The sequence below is a fragment of the Oncorhynchus kisutch genome, linkage group LG28, assembly GCF_002021735.2.
Source record: "Oncorhynchus kisutch isolate 150728-3 linkage group LG28, Okis_V2, whole genome shotgun sequence".
Lineage (NCBI taxonomy): Eukaryota > Metazoa > Chordata > Actinopteri > Salmoniformes > Salmonidae > Oncorhynchus > Oncorhynchus kisutch.
In genome coordinates this window covers 32,595,258-32,614,775 of record NC_034201.2, presented here as the reverse complement: position 1 = coordinate 32,614,775, position 19,518 = coordinate 32,595,258, and the positions used below count along the sequence as shown (strand labels likewise).

General features: G+C 43.1%; 1 protein-coding gene across 2 annotated transcripts in view; it reads left to right on the top strand.

Annotated features, from left to right (window-relative positions):
* Positions 1-12,809, top strand: part of LOC109873442 (glutamate receptor 4) — a 188,034-nt gene extending 175,225 nt beyond the window's left edge. For both annotated transcript variants that reach the window (XM_020465091.2, XM_031808440.1), the window contains exons 15-16: positions 2,906-3,043; positions 6,689-12,809. In XM_020465091.2, coding sequence (XP_020320680.2) covers positions 2,906-3,043; positions 6,689-6,853 — 303 coding nt within the window. In that variant the 3' untranslated portion in view covers positions 6,854-12,809. The remainder of the gene's footprint in view (positions 1-2,905; positions 3,044-6,688) is intronic.
* Positions 12,810-19,518: the final 6,709 nt, after the last annotated feature.

Sequence of the window (19,518 nt, the reverse complement as noted above, 5' to 3'; positions counted from 1 at the left end):
ACCTCCTCACTGACTGTTCTGTCACACTGATGAACCCCACCCATCGCAGACAGACAGATAGGAAGACAGGTAGAAGGGTAGAAAGGCAGACAGGTATGTAGGCAGGTAGAAAGGCAGACAGACAGGTTGACTGAGAGATAGGTAGGTAGGCAAGCAGATAGGGAGGCAGGCAGACAGGCAGGCTGACTGAGAGATAGGTAGGTAGGCAAGCAGATAGGGAGGCAGGCAGACAGGCAGGCTGACTGAGAGATAGGTAGGTAGGCAAGCAGATAGGGAGGCAGGCAGACAGGCAGGCTGACTGAGAGATAGGTAGGTAGGCAAGCAGATAGGGAGGCAGGCAGACAGGCAGGCTTGCTGACACACACACACACAAATAGGACAGAGAGACTTAAAGCATAGCCTGAGGGATACAACAGATCACACTAGAAGGCATGCTCACAATTCAGTGGTAAGCAGCACAGCAATGTACTGTCCTCTACCATTCAACATTTTGGGGTCACTTAGAAATGTCATTTTTGATCAGAAATACAGTGTAGACATTGTTAATGTTGTAAATGACTATTGTAGCTAGAAATGGCAGATTTTTTTATGGAATATCTAAGAGGCCCATTATCAGCAACCATCACTCCTGTGTTCCAATGGCATGTTGTGTTAGCTAATCCAAGTTTATCATTTTAAAAGGCTAATTGATCATTAGAAAACACTTTTGCAATTATGTTAGCACAGCTGAAAACTGTTGTCCTGATTGAAGAAGCAAAAAAACTGTCCTTTAGACTAGTTGAGTATCTGGAGCATCAGCATTTGTGGGTTTGATTACAAGATGGCCAGAAACAAATAACATTCTTCTGAAACTAGTCAGTCTATTCTTGTTTTGAGAAATGAAGGCTATTCCATGTGAGAAATTGCCAAGAAACTGAAGGTCTCATACAATGCTGTGTACCACTCCCTTCACAGAACAGCACAAATTGGCCCTAACCAGAATAGAAAGAGGAGTGGGAGGCCCCAGAGCACAACTGAGCAAGAGGACAAGTACATTAGTGTCTAGTCCTCAACTGGCAGATTCATTAAATAGTACCCGCAAAACACCAGTCTGGCCAATAAAAACAAAAGATTAAGATGGGCAAAAGAACACAGACACTGGACAGAGGAAGATTGGAAGAAATAGTTATGGACAGACGGATCTAAGTTTGAGGTGTTCGGATCACAAAGAACAACATTTGTGAGACCCAGAAAAAGATGAAAAGATGCTGTAGGAGTGCTTGACACCATCTGTCAAGCATGGTGGAGGAAATGTGATGGTCTGGGGTGCTTTGGTGGTGGTAAAGTGAGAGATTTGTACAGGGTAAAAGGTATCTTGAAGAAGGAAAGCTATCACTCCATTTTGCAACACATTCCATACCCTGTGGACGGCGCCTAATAGGAGCCAATTTCCTCCTAAAACAGGACAATGACCCAAAGCACAGCTCCAAACTATGCAATAACTGTTTAGGGAAGAAGCAGTCAGCTGGTATTCTGTCTATAATGAAGTGGCCAGCACAGTCACAGGATCTCAACCCTATTGAGCTGTTGTGGGAGCAGCTTGACCGTATGGTACGTAAGAAGTGCCCATCAAGTCAATCCAACTTGTGGGGGATGCTTCAGGAAGCATGGGGTGAAATCTCTTCAGGTTACCTCAACAAATTGACAACTAGAAGGTCTGCAAGGCTGTAATTGCTGTAAATGGAGGATTCTTTGACGAAGGAAAAGTTTGAAGGACACTATTATTTCAATTAAAAATCATTATTTACAACCTTGTCAACATCTTGACTATATTTCCTATTCATTTTGCAACTCATTTCATGTATGTTTTCATGGAAAACAAGGACATTTCTAAGTGACCCCAAACTTTTGAACGGTAGTGTATGAAATTATGATACCCGCAGGATCACATTCATATGGTTGTCACCTGTATCTGTGCACACTTAGTAGTGTATACTTAGTATGGCACTTAGCAATGAATGTATTCAAGTTGTGCAGTTGTGATGTCCCAGCAGATTATTAGTATCATAGAATTAGAATGAGTAGAACAGGTTTGAAACTTATATTTTTTTAATGATTAGTATGCCAGTCATCCCAGCTCACTCTAGATTGGATATATCAAGTATAGCAGTTGGCCACTACTCAAGCATGTAAAGTGAACTCCTGCCTCAACAAAGCAGCATGTAAACGCCTTAGCGGCAAAACAAGTCCTTGTCAAGTGTACAGTATTTTCTTGTCAAGTATAATTAAAAAGTAGCTCTCCAGTTTTGTTAGAATGTGCTCACACACATTCCCATCAGCAGCAGATCAGATGCATAACAAGGCAGTGTTTAGTGAAGTCTCTAACCTGAACATAGTCCTTTTGAAAAGAAATCATCCTACTTTAGGAGCAGGAAACCAACCTGCTCCAAAAGAGGAGATAAGAAATGTGAGAGAGCTGCTCTCGTGTGTTTTAAACCACAGCATCTAATTACAAAATGACAATAAGCAGGGAGCTACTTGAGAGTTTAGACCGGGGAAAAAACAGCCTGTTGACAATTGTTGACAGCTAGCAAACTAGAATAATTGTTTTCCTTTTTAATTGCTGTAAAACATCATAGTCAAGCTTTAGATTGATTTGAATGGTAATTTCATGATGATAACAGCTACAGCCCTAGCCACAGAGCTCATAGCTAGAGAAGGTGGACTGGAAAATATGTCTGTGTGTGTGTGTGTTAGATTTGTTAACTTTGTATTTGTGTACTTGTGTTGTAATGTGTAATATAATTGCCTGGTATTTTATGTATGAGTATGTGAGTCTGTGTTTTCAGTTGTGTGTTCTCGGCACCCCACCATTGTCGCGCCTCTGATTTCCTGTCTGCCCTGTGTCTCTCCTCCAACCCCCCAGGACAAGTCGTCCCAGGCCCTGTCGTTGAGCAACGTGGCGGGGGTCTTCTATATCCTTGTGGGGGGCCTGGGTCTGGCCATGCTGGTGGCCCTCATCGAATTCTGCTACAAGTCCCGGAACGAGGCCAAGCGAATGAAGGTGGAGGCACCGATGTCTGAACACCACCACCACCACCTCCCCCACCACCTAACCCCTAGCAGCTCCCGCCCCAGCTGCTCCAGCCCCATAACAAGCCCTCACCCCAGTCACAGTCCTGGCTATAGTCCTGGCCACACCCCCGGCCCCAGCCCTTCCCCAAGCACCCACAACTTAGCCATGTATAGTGAGGTTTTCGACGGGTATGGGAGCGATGATGGGAGTGATGGGGATGTTATGATATAAGGCCAGTATAGAAAAGTCCTCCTCCATCCCCCACCCACCCCTCTAGGCCCCCCTCCTGTGGTACTGTAAGTTGACCCTCCCTTATTGGCCGCTAGCTAGCTTGCCATGCTGCTGATTGACTGTACAACTGGTGGCAATGCTTCCTTTACTTCCTCTGCCTTGTGATTCGCTCGTTTGTGGTCATGTGACTTACTCGTCTGTCTCTTGGCTTCCTGCCGGGGGCTTTAAGATGGCCGCCGTTTCTATTGTCTGTTTGGTTTCTGTGGCTGCAGACAATGTCTCCTGCTGTTGACTGTGACTAGGGTTGCAGACTTCTGGAAGCTTTTCCAAAATTCCCACGTTTTAGAGAAATCCCGGTTGCAGGAATCCCTCCCTGCTTATTCCCCATTGATTCTGGGAATCTTCCAACCGGGATTTCTGGAAATCTAGGAATTTGGGATATTATTCTCATGTTTTCCAGAAATACCAGTTGGAGGATTTGCTGTTGGTGTATTCCATCCTTACTTATTCACTCCGTGAATCCACCAACCTGGATTTCTGGGAATTTGGGGAAAGTTTCCCAGATTTCCCAGGAATTCTCAGGTTTTCTCGAAATCCCCTCTCTGCTTATTTCCTTCTTACTCCAGGAATCCTCCAACCTTGATTGTTTGGGAAAGTTTCTGGAATTTCACAACCCTGACTATGACACACACAGGCACCTGCTAACATCACACATAGCCATAGTGCTCTGTCTAAACCAAGGGCATCAGTTGGGTATGGCAGTCGCACAAACATTTTAAGTAGGCAAAAAAAGCAGACAAAAAATCTTTCCTATCCTGATTTAAAATGCAACTGCTGTTTAACGTAACGTCAGACTGGTTTTAGGACCATGCGGAGCATCGCTCGGAGAGCAGCTGCCAACCTGCGCCCTTTTCTCTCACTTTTAGAAAGCAGAGGACAGAGACAGTGGCAGCTTGCCAGTCAGCTGTTTAGGCCGATTGCTTTGAATTTGATGACGGTATTTGAACTCAGCCTTGTAAACCTTGTTGTAATCTGATAGCCAGGGGTTAATTGAATTGGGAATTTGGAGGTGGGGAAGCCTTCCTTTTTGGTGACCATTCAAAACCAAAAGCGATTCTATTGTTATTAAAATATAGGCTGTGATAACTGTCGGCCTAATTTATATTTACGTTCATTTACCAAGTAGGCTAGTGCAATTTTGGTTTCATGTATTGGCATGAACATAAACAGAACTGAACAACTTTCTTTTTAGAGCATTTCCCCAAAATACATGTCCTGTTTTTGGCTTCAAAGAAAATAACAATTGTAGGCTATAACAAATGTTCTGTCATGCAGTGACATAATTATAATTGATAGAACTATCTTTCCTTCTTGCTGTAGGCCTACTTCATCATCATCCTCTGCCTGCATCCCTATCTGTAGCCTACCTGTCTCTGGTATAATGCATTTCCACCTCTCACTTTATCAGTCTTGCTTGTCCATCTTCCTCAATTCAATTCTTACAGATCAATCTTGTTCTCAACTTGCCTACCTGGTTAAATAAAGGTGAAATAAATTAAATAAATAAATAAATAAATCTTGCAGGCAAAACGTCATTAAATATTGTTCAGTTATTTAGCCATAGTGTGGATGTAGGCCTGTTTTTGAAATACAATAATCAACTAGACAGTGCAACTACTGTGTGGCCAACACAATAATATCAGAGAAAAGCTGACCCGGGGAAAGCTGTGCGAGCCACCCCTTCGTTATTCCAATCAATATTCTCAGAGCTGCCTTGTTGATACAAAATGGTTCAGTATTCTCAGAGCCAACTTGTTCATTGATACAATGTTTCAATAGTTTCAGGCCCACCTTGTTGATGTTGGTTTTAATTTACAATGAATCCTACCATTTATAAAGATCTGCGTACAGGTTATATATATATATATTGTAGGCTACCTAACTATGGCCTAAGAATGTCTAACTGCCCAAATGTCTAATACCCCCCCCCCCCCCCACACACACACACACACTTTGCCATACCCTAGGTTTAGCTAAACTAACGCCACTTTTCTAAAACAGACAATATAAGAAGGGAGAACCACAGGTTTTAATGAGAAACCAGCCCCAAGTACACGTTAAGTTAGAAAAAGCAATATAACACCATACATTATTGGCGTGTTAAAGCCTAAAGTAAGTGGAAACTAACTGCCCCTCGATATTGACTTGAGCGCCGATCTCTAAGATATTTCCCTCGGGTCCAACGATATTTGACTTGCAGATCTACAGCATGTGTCTGACGTGGTCATGTGTCTCCTGTTGGTGCTGTAGGCCCCCTCTCTCAGCCCTCTCTCCATTCCCTTTACTGTTGCTTGGTCAGCTGCCCTGTCGTCCCTCGCCCACACATAAATCCTCCAATGTCTAATAACCCTAGTAGTCAATGGTAGTCTTGTATCAAATGTGCACATAAAGTGGTGTTATAAGATTTTATTGAATGGCCATGATGGATGTCCTGTGATTCTGTGGTGTGACGTCAGATGTAGTTACTGTACTATATTCATCCCTGACATTATCCATCTTCATGATGCTTCCTGATCTTAGAATTGTTAGTGTAATTTTGTATGTCCAGATGAGCTGACATGTTTTCCTCTGTCCCTCTCTTCCCTTTTCTTTCTCTCACTATTCCCTTTCTCTCTCTCCCTGTCCCCCTTTTCTTTCTCTCACTATTCTATCTCCCTCTCTCCCTGTCCACCTTGCTTTCTCTCACTATTCCCTCTCTCTCTCTCCCTGTCCCCCTTGCTTTCTCTCACTATTCCCTCTCTCTCTCCCTGTCCCCCTTGCTTTCTCTCACTATTCCCTCTCTCTCTCTCCCTGTCCACCTTGCTTTCTCTCACTATTCCCTCTCTCTCTCTCCCTGTCCCCCTTGCTTTCTCTCTCTCTCCATCTCCCTGTCCCCCTTGCTTTCTCTCTCTCTCCTCTTTCTCTCACTATTCCCTCTCTCTCTCTCCCTGTCCCCCTTGCTTTCTCTCTCTCTCCCTCTTTCTCTCACTATTCCCTCTCTCTCTCCCTGTCCCCCTTGCTTTCTCTCTCTCTCCCTCTTTCTTCCCCTCTCCCTCTCTCTCTCTCCCTGTCCCCCTTGCTTTCTCTCACTATTCCCTCTCTCTCTCTCCCTGTCCCCCTTGCTTTCTCTCTCTCTCCCTCTCTCTCTCTCCCTGTCCCCCTTGCTTTCTCTCACTATTCCCTCTCTCTCTCTCTCTGTCCCCCTTGCTTTCTCTCTCTCCCCTCTTTCTTCACCTCTCCCTCTGTCTGTTCCCACCCTCTCTTTTTCTTATATTTGTCTCTCCTCTTTCTCACTACCCCCATTTCCCCTCTCTCTGTCTCTATCCCCCTTTCTCTTCCTGCCCCCCCCCTTTCCCTACCCAGCTGACCTTCACGGAGGCCATGAGGAACAAGGCACGCCTGTCGATCACAGGCAGTGTGGGGGAGAATGGGCGCGTCCTGACGCCCGACTGTCCCAAAGCGGTCCACTCGGGCCCCTCACTCCGCCAGAGCTCCGGCCTGGCCTTGGTCTCCTCTGAGCTCCCGTGAAAACCAAAAACCTTCCAAGTGCCTTACAAATGACCAACCCACAACCACCATATACCACAAAGACACAGGACAAACACCACCCAAACCGGACACCACCACCAGTGTGTGGGCAGACAGGAACTAACTAACATTGTGGAAGTTTTTTTAATATAGCAGAAATTGGGACTTTGCCATTTGAGTATGTAGTGAATCTGTGGCCATTTTGGATGGAGTTCTGTGGAAAAGTACAATCTGTATTTTTACTATGTGGCCAAGTGAGGGCTATTTGTAATCAAGCTGCCATTTTCGGGTGCAGAGGTGGAGATTGCATCTGAGATGTTCCACTGAAGACCCTGTGCCAACTTATCATTGCGATCACTGGCGAAGGAAGAGCAGGAGGAATTGAGAGTGAAGTAAAAATGAAAAATAAAGGAAGACCAGAAAACTTGAAACGTGTAACTGTGGATCATTGGGTTGCTGACTGAATTGGCAAACTGAATTACAATCAAGATTGTTTTCCAAATGTGGACAATTGTTACCAGACGAGAGCAGTGTTGAAAACACAACTGCCAGACAACAATCTCACTGAATATCACTATCTGACATCATGTGGGGGAGTGTCTCCCGTTGGCATCATGGAGATAAAAACTAGCATTATTAATCAACTACAATAACTCTATTGATAATACATATAAGATAAATAAACTGTGAAGATTTAGTAAATATGTATATTCTGTGAAGACGAAGCTAAAGAAAAAATATGTTCTGTACATAGAGGAGACTGTATAACATGCTTGCTTTTTCAACAGATGTAAATTGCTGATTCAGTAGTGGACAGAGGGCAGTTCTCTTTTTGTAACCATCTTTAAAGAAATAATTCATCGCAATAATGGATAATACGACGTTGTTGAAAAAGGAGAGACATTGAGACAGCGTTTTATTCCTTCAGCGTTCAGTTCAGAGCGTCATGTTCCATGGGTATAGTACCAACTCTGCCCATCTAGATACCTGTTCTCTACATATTAATATATTCAGCGATGAATGTTAATTAGTCCCATCCTCATCCTCGAGCATCGCCCCCATCCTCTAGCCACACCCCACACTGTGCAGTCATAGACCAGAAGTGGCTGATAGACCGAATTTTATGTTTAAATGCTTTACTTGCGTTTCCACTAGAAAACAAACAATATTTTTTGTGTCGTTTGTTCTATTTTTTGTAACGATCAATTACATTTAAAATGACTGTCCGTCTCCTGATTTTTCAATGTTTTTTCAATGTTCGCGGCTGTTGAACGTTGAACGTCTTATCTGGATAGATATTTTAGATAATTGTGTATGGAGAGAATAATGCTTTTTTTTATGTGAAATGAGAAATGCAATTTTTTTCCACATTGCTGTATTATTTCACTAGTCAAAGCTTATATAAACAGTATTTATTGAGTAAAAAAGAAGACGAAGAAGAATATTTGTATTATTGAGCCATGGTCAAAGCTTTGGCCCTCTTGGTCCCTAACACTGTGGATCCTCAGTAGAAGAATCTATGGTCTACTTCCTGTCATTGAAGTTATTAGTGTGCAGTGGAGGTTTCAACACATGGCCAATGGAAGGGCAACCTCTAGGCCTGTGGGCAGCAATAGGACAATGACTTTTACTGTGTCATCCTTTTGTCTCTTTCATTTTCAACCTTTTTTCCCCCCAAACCCTGTTTCTGCTATTGTTGTTGTCGGACAAATATGTGCAATGTTATCAATGTTTTCAATTGCTGCCTCTGTCTTTTTCCCTTACACACATTCACATACATGTCCACATACATGTACACATAGTCGTGGTTGTAGCTTGTATGGCTGCCTGGGTGAACCTCCACTTCAGCCCCCTCTGTCATTTTTATTCAGACATTTGTAACACAAATAAATAATCAAAACATTTAAAAATATATACAAAATAAGACTCATAAATATCCAAAAAGAAGTAACAAAGACAAAATAGAAACAAATGGCAAGATGCCACCCTGGGCGGCTACCCATGTCGCCTATACCTAAATCCGCCACTGTGTACACGACACGCACAGAGGAGGCTGGTGAGAGGAGGTATAGGAGGACGGGCTCATTGTAATAGCTGAATGGAATCAATTGAAACAGTATCAAATACATCAAACACATGGAAACCACATGATTGACTCTGTTCCATTGATTCCATTCCAGCCCGTCCTCCTATAGCTTCTCTCACCAGCCTCTTCTGGTACACACACACACACACACACACCGGATGGACCTTGTTGCTTTGAGAGAATAAACCAGCTAAAATATTTCAGGCCATGCTTTTTGGTTCTGCCATATGTCTGTAAAATTCAAATGGTATCCTATTTTGGTTTTAATTGTACATCTTTATTTTGATCATTTTTTTTGTCAAAAGTTAATCCAAAGGATTTGTCACTGTGTTTTTATTGTGGACAGGTGTGAGAGGGATCTCTGTTAATATTTTTTTTTAGATATAACCCACTCACAGGCTGGAATTCAATCAATTGCGCATTGTCAACTGTTGGGGAGAGTATTATATTTAAAAGGTGTATTCCTGAATAATGAATGACGTTTTTACAATAATAATGCAATATGTTCCATTTACTTTAACTAATATTTGTGTTCAACTGGTAATAAGATGCACCCAGTCTAATGTAAAGGCTTTATGTAATTTTTAACCAATGTTTAATGATCACGCTCATGTCAAGCTTACATGAGCATTATAAGATACTAAAGCTGTCAAATCCACAAGCAGCTCCCGGCATTAAACCTAAAGCGGACATTACCATTGGTCGCATTAAGATGAATTCCATGCAACCTTGATTACAAGTTCAAACACTGAAATGTGAGATGTAATCTAGACCTCAATTAGCATGATAGAAATCCTCATTATTTTGTTGAATCATTTTCAATTTGAGCATCATTATTTCTATATATCCTTCACTTTGTCATTCTGAACTTCCAACGCGAGTGGGATGGGTGTGGCTTCTTGAGAATGATCAAGAGCAGCTGCTCAGCGATTTAACAGCTCCAACGCAGTCACACCTCTGACAATGCCAAAACATAAGTGTTGCCTATCTCCAGTTAACGCTTCATCTGATTGGATCTAGGCCTTAGGCCCCATACACACTCAAGTTGTTCAACTGATATAAAACGCATTTGGCTCATCAGTTATACAACGCATCACTAAGTTATCTGTTGTATCAGTTTGGTATCACAAAAATATCAGTTGTATCAAACCTATTGTGTCAAATGCATTGTGCAACCTGAATGGTACGGGGCCTTACATTTGATATCCTCCTAACATAGCAGTGCCTCAGCCTCGGACACTATGAACCGACCACCAACATGACAGATGGTCCAAGACAAGGTGCTGAAACCATCAGGTGAATGCTGCAGTGACGGAACAAAGCCTCATTTACACCTACGCAAAATGGCTACCCTTCATAGTTATATAGTCAAATTATAGGTTGAGTTCCCCTGCTCAGACGTAGCATGCATCAACTAGTGGTTGCGTGACACGTCATCGACTGTGTTATTGATTGACAGATTCCTATAGAATATGATGATTAGCTGATACATAACAAATGTCTATCCAGGCATTGTAAAATGTGTGGCCCAGCATCGTCCGGGTTAGGCGAGGGTTTGGCCTGGCTAGGCCGTCATTCTAAATAAGAATTTGTTCTTTACTGACTTGCCTAGTTAAATAAATAAATACAAATAAAATAAATAAATTAAATATATCTGGCCTGGACAGAGGAAAGAGCCCATAGACTTTGGGGCTGCACAAAATGCAAGTATGCAGAATGGCCATTTTGCGTAGCTAATTGAGTTATTGTGTTGCATATGGTATAAATTAGACCAACCCTGCTCATGTTCAGCCTTGACCTTCCACTCCATATTACGGTCAAACCTTGGTCGTGCTCGCACTAAAACACTGTGTACAGCTCTACTATAGCTACTAGCGATGTAAACAGGGACGCAGAGCAGGCTGCGGTGGCTGTAGGCAGCTGAGGAACTCAACGTTTGGAGCCAAGGGGACAGGACGTTTGCTGTAAGACAGAAGTGACAGCATACACTACATGACCAAAAGTATGTGTACACCTGCTTGTGGAACATCTCATTCCAAAATCATGGGAATTTATATGGAGTTGGACCCACTTTGCCACTACTCTTCTGGAAAAACTTTACACTAGATATTGGAACATTGCTGCAGGGATATGATTCGGTCAGGCACTGATGTTGGGTGATTAGGCCTAGCTCGCAGTCAGCACTCCAATTAATCCCGAAGGTGTTTGATGGGGTTGAGGTCAGTGCTCTGTGCAGGCCAGTCAAGTTCTTCCACACTGATCTCAACAGACCATTTCTGTATGGACCTTTCTTTGTGCATGGGGGCATTGTCATGTTGAAACAGGAAAACCCAAACCTTCCCCAAACTGTTGCCAGGAAGTTGGAAGCACAGAATCATCTAGGATGTCATTGCATGCTTTAACATTTAGAATTCCCTTCACTGGAACTAAGGGACCTAGCCCGAACCATGAAAAACTGCACCAGACCATTATTCCTCTCCACTAAACTTTACAGTTGACACTATGCTTTCGGGCAGGTAGCATTCTCCTGGTATCCAACAAACCCAGATTTATCCGTGGGACTGCTAGTTGATGAAGCATGATTCATCACTCCAGCGTACGTGTTTCCACAGCTTGAGTCCAATGGCGGTTAGCTTTACACCAATCCAGCCAATGCTTGGCATCGCTCATGGTGATCTTAGGCTTGTGTGTGGCTGCTTGGCCATGGAAACCCATTTCATGAAGCTCCCGAAGAACAGTTATTGTGCTGACGTTGCTTCCAGAGGCAGTTTGAACCTCGGTAGTGAGTGGACAGGCAATTTTTACATGCTACGCACTTCAGCACTCGGCGGTCCCGTTCTGTGAGCTTGTGTGACCTACCACTTCGAAGCTGACCCGTTGTTGCTCCTAGACATTTCAATTTCACAATAACAGCTCTTACAGTTGACCGGGGCAGCTCTAGCACGGCAGAAATTTGACAAACTGACTTGTTGGAAAGGTGGCATCCTATGACGGTGCCACGTTGAAAGTCACTGAGCTCTTCAGTAAGGCCATTCTACTGCCAATGTTCGTCTATGGAGATTGCACAGCTGTGTGCTTGATTTTATACACCTGTCAGCAACGGGTGTGGCTGAAATAGCCGAATCCACTCATTTGAAGGGTTGTCCACATACTTTTATATATAGTTTATGTCAAAAAGGGGAGACAGCAGGGTTCTGACCTTCAGGGGAATAAAATATAAGATCAAGCTGCCCAAATCGAGCTGCCCAACCTTGGTCACATCCTCACTGAGAGTCAACACGAGTAGGGAAAGGGGAGGGATATAGGAGGGATGCTGTAGGCAGACATTGATTTGGCAGGGATGAGTCCTTGGTGTATAAAAGGCTGTGACCCCAACCAGGTGTCTGATATCATGTTGCAGCTAGGTAGATATTTGTTGAAATTCATCATTAGTTCATCCTCTTTGTGGACCCCATAGTAAAGTCATTAAACACAAAGTGAAAGAGAGCGACCCGGCTCTACTTATTTGCTTACCTGTGAACCATTGACACTGCCCTTGTTAGTGGGGAGTAAGGCAGCACAACAGTTAACACACACAGGGAACTTTATTTACACACACTGGGAAAGATGAACATGGAGATCCACTGGGCACACACTGGTTGAATCAACGTTGTTTCCATGCTTTTCAATTAAATAACGTTGAACCAATGTGAAATGGACGTTGACTCGACCTCTGTGCCCAGGGGGATGTACATGGGGATGTACATGGTGATGGTTTTGTAATACAGAAATTAAGGGAATAATTCATTTACACATTGAAAATACATTTTACAATCGGCATTGTTAGAATTTACAACTTGAATTACTGAACAGAACAAGTAATTAGATGATTGCCGCCAGCCAGCAGCCTAAATATCAGTCATTGCGACACTGTGTATAGCTTTGTGAAATGTTAGGATTAACATGAGAAATTTGTACCAAATAGGCCTACCAATAAACAATTATCCATTATCTAAAGCAAAGATATATGCTACATGCCCTGGCACCACAGAAAGCTTATCACCTATTCGTTAGGCAGATGCATAAACATGTCGCAATTTTGTCTTCATGGACAGCAATCTGTAGTACATACTTTTTTGGGGGAGGGTAGATCAGCTTTAATATTGCAGATAGATTGTGGCTTCTATCAGTGTTATCATCTTCATCTTTTCCAATCCCGCATATATCTTTTGTAAATATATATATACACTAACGTTCAAAAGTTTGGGGTCACTTAGAAATGTCCTTGTTTTTGAAAGAAAAACACATTTTTTGTCCATTAAAATAACATCAAATTGATCAGAAATAAAGTGTAGACATTGTTGATGTTGAAAGTGACAATTGTAGCTGGAAAAGGCTTGTATGCATGTTTGAATACTGGAACAAGCCTCTCTGGTGTGTACAGGGCCTTAAGGTCGCCGTTTTGGACAGTGAGCCAGCCCTCTGCTGTGTACATGGCTTTATGGGATTAAGGGATTAAAATTAAAATGGCATCCAAAGAAATGACAGTAGTTTTACGGGCGCCCAACCCATTGTGCTATTATGTGTTTTTTTTGCGTTATTCATAACTGATTTTGTACATAATACAGTGGGTTGGAGGCGTGCAGATTGAGTTGGAGGCGTGCATGGCCACGAAGTCATGGGTGAACAAGGAGTACAGGAGAGGGCTGAGAACGCACCCTTGTGGGGCCCCAGTGTTGAGGATCAGTGGGGTGGAGATGTTATTTCCTACCCTCACCACCTGGGGGAGGCCCGTCAGGAAGTCCAGGACCCAGTTGCACAGGGCGGGGTCGAGACCCAGGGTCTCGAGCTTAATGACAAGTTTGGAGGTTACTATGTTGTTAAATGCTGAGCTGTAATCGATGAACAGCATTCTGACACAGGTATTTCACTTGTCCAGATAGGTTAGGGCAGTGTGCAGTGCGATTGTTATTGCGTCTGTGGACCTATTGGGGTGGTAAACAAATTGGAATGGTCTAGGGTGTCAGGTAGGGTGGAGGTGATATGATCCTTGACTAGTATCTCAAAGCACTTCATGATGACGGAAGTGAGTGCTACCGTGCTAATTTCTTACATTGTAGTTTTTTTTTTTATCAAGCCAAGACCATGAAATATTATGCATTGTTACAGCTCTCCTTGTTCAATTCCATTACACTTTATTGTGTAATGTACCTCAAATTATTATAGTATCAATTAAAGACTAACAAATAACATGTTAAAATAATATAAATTTTAGTGGTTTCTATTTGAAAGTAGACCAGGAATTCTCTAGCTCTGATACATCTTAATCCAATTGTCTTGTTACTTTTGAATGAATCTTCTGTGTCGTCTCAGCTCTCCTCATTCACTGCTTATGACATTGCTTTTACTGCGGTGCCCTTTGTGGCAAGAAAAGGTTTTACACCTGTTCCTGCCCCCGATACCTCTGTTCCTGCCCCTGTTACACCTGCTGCAGACCCAGCTGATCCAATTCTACCTACGCTCCAGACTGTAGTGCTAATACTGTATCCTTATCTGCATTGACAGACCATTTGATATCTTTGCACATTTGACATGCTACTCCTACTACAGCTAAAACCAGTGGTTTTCCTTCTCCAACTAAACCTGCTGCATCCATGGTTAAATTGGTTCCAATGCACTTACGAGTCCAGCCAACAGGACATCTGGAAAGGTTGGCGCTACTGTCACGCTAAGCAGTACTCTGAGTAATCCTCCGGTGCTAACACCTGACAGTAGTCTCAATGCCCTATTTCGGACCCTTTCCCTGGCTCGCCTCTTGCTCTCCGACATTTCCTCTTTCTCTCCTACTTCCTGCAAGTCACTCATTATTTTCCCCACCTCTTTTACTCTATTGCCTTGGCCATTATCTCGAGATTTCATTTGTGTAGTGACACATTGCAAATAGTCTGGGTAGCCATTTGATTACCTGTTCAGGAGTCTTATGGCTTGGGGTTAAAAGCTGTTGAGAAGTATTTTTGTCCTAGACTTGGCGCTCTGGTACCGCTTGCAATGCGGTAGCAGAGAGAACAGTCTATGACTGGGGTGGCTGGGGTCGTTAACCATTTTTAGGGCTTTCCTCTGACACCGCTTGGTGTAGAGATCCTGGATGGCAGGCAGCTTAGCCCCAGTGATGTACTGGGCCATACGCACTACCCTCTGTAGTGCCTTGCGGTCGGAGGCCGAGCAATTGCTGTACCAGGCAGTGATGCAACCAGTCATATGCTCTTGATGTTGCAGCTGTAGAACCTTTTGAGGATCTGAGGACCCATGCCAAATACTTTCAGTCTCCTGAGTGGGAATAGGTTTTGTCGTGCCCTCTTTGTGACTGTCTTGGTGTGTTTGGACCATTCTAGTTGGTTGGTGATGTGGACACCAAGGAACTTGAAGCTCTCGACCTGCTCCACTACAGCCCCATCGATAAGAATGGTTGCATGCTCGGTCCTCCTTTTCCTATTTTACTTGATGTTAGATGGTTCCTCATCCTGAAAGTAGTCTATGGGCCAAGAGAAACTGTCATCCATGGTGATGGGGGCATGTAAGCATGTTTTTTTATTTTATATGGCCAAATCACCTTTAAGTAACATCAATCCAAATATGTAGGTGATTTGAATTGATTTCAGGTGATTTGGACATTTAAAAAATGACATGCCCCCATCACTTCCATTGATTGTTAGCGTGTGGTGGCTAAAGTTAGCTGAAGTTTGTAGTGGCTTTTTAAAGAAAACTGAACCATGGATTACAGTTTCTCCAGGCCCATAAACTACTTTCAAGGGAGGAACCATCTAACATCAAGTTGTAAAATAGTGGACTACTCCTTTAATACATGTCACGACTTCCACCGAAGTCAGTCCCTCTCCTTGTTCAAGTGGTGTTCGGTGGTCGACGTTGCCGACCTTCAAGCCATCAATGATCCATTTTTCATTTTGTCTTGTCTTCCTGCACACCTGGTTCCAATCCCATTCATTACATGTTGTGTATTTAACCCTCTGTTTTCCCTCATGTCCTTGTCAGAGATTGTTTGTTGTATGTAGGTGTGTTATTTGTTCTGGTGTGCGATGGGTTTTGCACCCTATTATGTTATTTTTGTATACTTTGGTTTTCTGAGTATTTTTTGAATGTTTATTAAACAGCTCAGTTTTTACCAACTTCATTCTCCTGCGCCTGACTTCCCTGCCACCAGCACGCACCGCATTACAGAATCTCTAACCACACTATGGAGTCAGAAGGAGATGATTGTATGTCTGCCCATACGTATACTCCCTCCAGTGATGATCCATGGCACGAAGCATCCAGTGATGATCCATGGCACGAAGCCTCCAGTGATGATCCATGGCAAGAAGCCTCCAGCGATGATCCATGGCAAGAAGCCTCCAGTGATGATCAATGGCACAAAGCCTCCAGTGATGATCCATGCCAAGAAGCCTCCAGTGATGATTCTTGGCACGAAGCCTCCAGTGATGATCCATGGCACGAAGCCTCCAGTCATGATCCATGGCACGAAGCCTCCAGTGATGATCCATGGCACGAAGCCTCCAGTGATGATCCATGGCACGAAGCCTCCAGTGATGATCCATGGCACGAAGCCTCCAGTGATGATCCATGGCACGAAGCCTCCAGTGATGATCCATGGCAAGAAGCCTCCAGTGATGATCCATGGCACGAAGCCTCCAGTGAGGATCCATGGCACAAAGCATCCAACGACGGTCTCCAGTCCTGAGCCTCCAGCGACGGTCTCCAGTCCGGAGCCCCCAGCGACGGTGCCCAGTCCGGGGCCCGCAACGAGGGTCCCCAGTCCGGGGCCCGCTACGAGGGTCCCCAGTCCGGGGTCAGCGACGAGGGTCCCCGCACCAGAGGTGCCACCTAAGTGGGGTGAGCCAGTAGTAGAGCGGGGTCTGCGTCCCGCACCTGAGCTGCCACTGTGGCTAGATGCCCAACCAGACCCTCCCCTATATGTTTAGGTTTTGTGGCCGGAGTCCGCACCTTTGGGGGGGGGGGGGGGGTGTACTGTCAAGCCCTGACCTTAGAGATCCTGTTTATGTCTCTATTTTGGTTTGGTCAGGGTGTGAGTTGGGGTGGGTATTCTATATTCTATTCTTTGTATTTCTATGCTTTGGCCGGGTAGGGTTCTCAATCAGGGACAGCTGTCTATCGTTGTCTCTGATTGAGAACCATACTTAGATAGCCCTTTTTCCACCTGTCTTTGTGGGAAGTTGACTTTTGTTTATGGCACATAGCCTGTAGCTTCACGGTTTGTTTTGTAGTGTTTATTGTTTTGTTCGGCGCATTTTTCTAATAAAAATAATATGTACGCTCACCACGCTGCACCTTGGTCCAGTTCTTTCAACTGCCGTGACACAATGCCTGTTCACCCGGCTACCATCCAGAAGGCGAGGTCAGTATAGGTGCATCAAAGCTGGGCCCGAGAGACTGAAAAACAGCTTCTATATCAAGGCCATCAGACTGTTACACAGCCATCACTAACACAGAGAGGCTGCTGCCTACATACAGACTTGAAATTATTGGTCACTTTAATAAATGGATCACTAGTCACTTTAATAATGGCACTTTAATAAATCGTTTATAAATCTTGCATTACTCATCTCATATGAATATATGGTATTTTATACCATCTATTGCATCTTGCCTATGCCGCTCTGTCATTGCTCATCCATATATTTATATGTATATTTTCTTATTCCATTCCTTTACTTAGATTTGTGTGTATTAGGTAGTTGTTGAGGAATTGTTAGATTACTTGTTAGATATTGCTGCACTGTCAGAATTAGAAGCACAAGCATTTCACTACAGTCGCAGTAACATCTGCTAACCATGTGTATGTGACCAATAATATTTGATTTGATGTTTCATATATGAGAAAATGTGCAGAATGTCCACCAGAATCCATCTCCTTCCATCGCCCGCCACTGGGCTTCCTCTCACTACCATATTTGATAGTGAGTGAAAACGCCAAGTGGATGCTTCACATTTATACATCCAGTGAAATATCTGTGTCACTGTTGTAGTTGTGGGGCAGGTGTTCATAATGTTTTGTAAACTCAGGGTATAAAGTGTGTGACTCTTTCTTTCTTATTATACTTACTGACTGAACAAATACATGTTTCAATTATATCTGACAGCCACAAACACCTGGAAACTAAAGGCTTCTGACATTTGAGGGTTCAATCATGAAATACAATTTACATTTGTCATTTCAGCTTAATTTAGATAATAATGTCCATAAACATCATGTCATCCATCATTTTCTCACTTTTCCCTGTTGTGGTTGCCTTGAAGAATCATAATCTGATTGATGTGGGGGGGGGGGTGCCTGTTTTTTTGTTATTTTGGCATTAATACGTGTCACATATCAGTTTGCAAGCAATATGTATATCATATTTTTAAAGTCGCATACAAACATGGTCTCTTTTTTGGTTTCTTGAGTAAGGCAGCTCCAGTGCTTTCTCTGGTGGTGGAGCCAGCCAGCAGAAAATATGTTGTACTATGATTGGCTCAGTGTTCTGTCACTCATGGGGACACTACGTCACCGCCAAATCTAAGGGTAGAGCTTGAAAATTCTAGCCCCTTGGGTGCTGCCATAGAGTTACATTATAAGTACCCATCCAAGAAGGCTCAAGGTAATTGGCCACAGATAAAATAACGTCAAATCACATTATATGTACAGTAGCTTTGATTGGACTGATCATGTCAACATCATTCTTTCAAAATCTTAGCTACTGTAGCAGTCATGATCATGAATCAAGTAGACAATCTACTGGCAAATCCTTTTTAATCCTTGTCATATGAAGATAAATAACAAAGAGAAATTATAGGTAAAACATATAGTTGCTCATCGGCCATTGGACATAAACATTACACAACAATGAGTGGTTTGGAAGGAATCCGTGACAGTGGCTAACATTAACTGCATGCATTTTCCCATTCCTTTCAACTAGTTTAGTTTGTTCAAACTTCACTAGGCTACTTCCTGGACCAATCAGCAGCTGTTGCTAGTTGGAAAATCCTATGTTAAAAGTCTTATAACCAATCATAAAACATTTTACAAATTGCATATTATAAAGAGAAAGGACAAGAAAAAAGGAAAGTACGGGAGGTGATGATGAGGCTTTATCTGACCTGGCCATTACAGATATAACAAGGTGACCTGGTCAATGATTAACTGACAATACCCCCACTCACACAAAAACACAATTTTGATACTATACAGTGCCTTGCGAAAGTATTCGGCCCCCTTGAACTTTGCGACCTTTTGCCACATTTCAGGCTTCAAACATAAAGATATAAAACTGTATTTTTTTGTGAAGAATCAACAACAAGTGGGACACAATCATGAAGTGGAACGACATTTATTGGATATTTCAAACTTTTTTAACAAATCAAAAACTGAAACATTTGGCATGCAAAATTATTCAGCCCCCTTAAGTTAATACTTTGTAGCGCCACCTTTTGCTGCGATTACAGCTGTAAGTCACTTGGGGTATGTCTCTATCAGTTTTGCACATCGAGAGACTGACATTTTTTCCCATTCCTCCTTGCAAAACAG